This window comes from Contarinia nasturtii, unplaced genomic scaffold, assembly GCF_009176525.2.
Source record: "Contarinia nasturtii isolate CC-2019 unplaced genomic scaffold, AAFC_CNas_1.1 Cnas_scaffold_1157, whole genome shotgun sequence".
In the NCBI taxonomy this organism is placed as follows: Eukaryota; Metazoa; Arthropoda; class Insecta; order Diptera; family Cecidomyiidae; genus Contarinia; species Contarinia nasturtii.
The window spans coordinates 1-3,037 of NW_022198501.1; the positions used below are offsets into that span (position 1 = coordinate 1).

The following is a 3,037-nucleotide window of genomic DNA, read 5'->3' on the forward strand; positions in this document are numbered from 1 at the left end:
GGACAGAGAGGAGATAATTGGAAAAACCCCCGACAAACCAAAGAAACAAAAAAATGAAAAGGATGTAAAAGGTAATTCGAAGCCAGAGTGGTTATAGGCACCGTGGAGATGCGGGCACTTTTCTTGTAAGTGCCTCTCCGGTGCCGATAACTGCTGTGATAAAAGTGATTGTATGTGCTTCGACGAAAATAATCGGAAACAAGTTGAAAATAGACAAAGTCGCGCTTAAGGGATAGACCGGTAGTGTCTTCGGTGAAGTTTTTTAATTTTGTTAAAACCTAACGATTTGGCTATTTTCTCTTTTATTCTTTGGATGAATAAATCAAGCTGTACACCGAAAACGCTTGAAATAGTAAAATGTTTGGTATTTTTTCTAGCAGAGAGTCGTATACCATTCAATGAAATTCATTTTGAAGTTCTGAAAACGAATTCGCATGATCAGATGATAACAGACTCATTTGATAAGATACAAAATATAGCAGACAAATTTGTAGCCAAAGCAACATTCTTACTGACCATGACTCCGACGGTAAATTAATTTTAAAGAAAAATATATTTTCGCCTTTTTACTCAATTTTTTCTGAGATCGATCTTCTCAGAGCGATATAAATGAGGAGGAGCGCTCTGGAAAGCCACAGCAGCAGAGCTCCGTAGCTCTACTCCTCAGCCACCATATATTGCTCTAAAAAAAATAGTCTCTGATTCTTTTTTATCTTCAAAAAGGTTGGTGGTATGCTATGTGGACTTGTTCAGACTTGGACAGACAAAACGAATAAATTCCATTCAGTTTTGGCAAAACGAATAGTTGATACAGCTGAAAAATTGGACTTGGAAAATAATATCCATCATTTCATATCGACGATGACGCAAATTGATCGAACGTTTGGTCGAATTGTAAATAATCTATCAATTCATGAAGACGCCGAACTCGCGGATATCCGCCGTGTTTTGGAAATAGAAATTGAAAATTTCGATCGTAAAATCGGAGTTTATAAAAAATATCCAACACTTTCAATTAATTCATTTTTTGTGCTACAAATTTACGTGCTGGCATTCGATGCGCTGTTCAGACAAAAGAAACCGCATTTAGCCAAATTTTCACAAATGACATGTGACATTAATCGAATGCTGTACGAATATCGTAATCTAACTGTGTATAATCGATTAAATTTGATCGATTTATCGGCAACGTATTGGTTTTCCGAAGAAAAAGCGAAAAAAATTAAAGCCAAATTAATTCCAATCGTCGGCAGTATTCCGTACAGTGCTAGCGGATATAATGACGCCAATGCAAAAACAATTGCATGCACGAAAATGAGAGAGATAAAAGGCATACCGCCGATAATAATGTACATAAAGGACGGCGATAATTCATTTTATGACAATAAAGATTGGAATAATATTGAAAATTGTCTTATAGACTATATGAAGTACGCCAGATATCAAGTTGAACGATTTTTTGATAAACCACTTACACTAACCAATCTCGTATGTTCCACGAAGAAAGAGAGCCAACTCGGAATTAAAGGTAATAAATTGTTGATTTGAACATTCCCGTTTTTAGAATAAATGAATTGGATGGGATTTATTTTACAGGTTTTGCACATCTGGACACTAAAAATCATATTCAATTGGTACAATAATGGTGAATGAATGTGATTTATAATGGATATGAGGTCAAAGCGAATTGATATGATGCCTAATTTTTTGATTTATCAAACTAAATGATCCAAGCGAGCTTTTTGATTTCAATTTGAATAGCAAGCCTTTTAAATTAAACACAATTCATTATTTGTACAAAGAATTAATAAATAATATTATTCTTGATCCATTATAAATCAATTTTTGTTGTTCATTTGGAAACATATTTCGTTTTATTTTGGATATCTTAAAATTGAAATAAAACATCGAAATGCATCGCAATAATAGATAAACAAAGATTGTTGCTTCGTTTTTATGTATTTTTTTAATGGAATAATTTTGATGTTTGAATCATGACAAATAAACGACTTTCGATCGAATCTTTTTTGGGAAATTTTTTCAAATATTTTTCGTTTTTAACAGGAATTGTTATTGAGGATTGGTGTGAGAAGAGATGTCACAATCTTAAGTCATTAAGTGGCTTCAGTACTGGATGTGTTGTCACAAAGAGTTTTACTAATACACACACAAAAAATAGAATCTGTAAAAAATCAGCCAACTGGTAGTGAAATTGTGAATTATTACCCAGAAAGACCTTTCAGTTGACGTTTTTTGGAGAAAAGTTGAAAAAATTTGTTCGTCGCAATTCACATCAATACACAAAACACAACAAGCACCTAAGTGTAGCGCACACAAAAACGAAGTTCGTTGTGTTAGTATTTATTGGTGCGAATAATTTCACAATTGTACGACATTCAGCTATTCAATGGTTTGCCATTGGCATTGTCAACCAACACGTTAGGCGACGCCACTGACGAAAAAATATTTCTTTTCTCTTCGTCACATATATTAAAAGTATAGGAATAAGGTCTTATTGTTATTGCCATTACTGCCATTGAAATCGGTGATTTATCGGTATATTGAAGGTAAGACAACTGCAGTTGTTCTGATATTTGACCAAGTCGATGTGAGCTAATGAGAATGCTACTATGAAAATTACGAATGCAAGGAGCAGTAAAGGTCGTAATTTTAAATTTTACCACCAGATGGTTGACTTTTTACAGATGTCATTTTTTATGTGCAAACAAATGTGACAACACCGAAAGTGTTGTCACAAAATGTAATTAATGATCTTCCCATATGATTGTGTGTTGAAGATCATTAGTGTTAGAATACAAATACTTTCGAGCGATACGTCGAGTGAATTACTTTCATTTTTGCATTCAAGCTGAAAACACCTTCATTTCATTGGATAATTTAGTGTGCTATATTTAAGTTAATTCTTTAAAGTTAAAAAATCGAAAATTTATTCTCGTGAAAAAAGTACTCATTTTCTGAAATGGAGAGCATCACGTCGGGACCCAAGAAAAGTGATTTGGCACCGAAGTTTTTGCGG

The 3,037-nt window shown here is 33.6% G+C and overlaps 1 protein-coding gene across 1 annotated transcript; it reads left to right on the forward strand.

Annotated features, from left to right (window-relative positions):
- Window positions 1-25: 25 nt before the first annotated feature.
- LOC116344685 lies at window positions 26-1,838 on the forward strand. Its single transcript, XM_031773341.1, has 4 exons — window positions 26-71; window positions 378-529; window positions 724-1,528; window positions 1,597-1,838. Exons 2-4 carry the CDS (start codon window positions 443-445, stop codon window positions 1,641-1,643), a joined length of 939 nt encoding a protein of 312 aa, XP_031629201.1. The 5' UTR covers window positions 26-71; window positions 378-442; the 3' UTR covers window positions 1,644-1,838.
- The last annotated feature ends 1,199 nt before the right edge of the window (window positions 1,839-3,037 follow it).

What these genes read in the sequence shown, in the direction of transcription:
- LOC116344685 (XM_031773341.1), top strand. Translation starts at nt 443, where the DNA reads ATGATAACAGACTCATTTGATAAGATACAAAATATAGCAGACAAATTT. An exon ending in TACTGACCATGACTCCGACG is followed by an intron (nt 530 to 723) that starts GTAAATTAATTT and finishes ATCTTCAAAAAG; the next exon opens with GTTGGTGGTATGCTATGTGG. An exon ending in GAGCCAACTCGGAATTAAAG is followed by an intron (nt 1,529 to 1,596) that starts GTAATAAATTGT and finishes TTTATTTTACAG; the next exon opens with GTTTTGCACATCTGGACACT.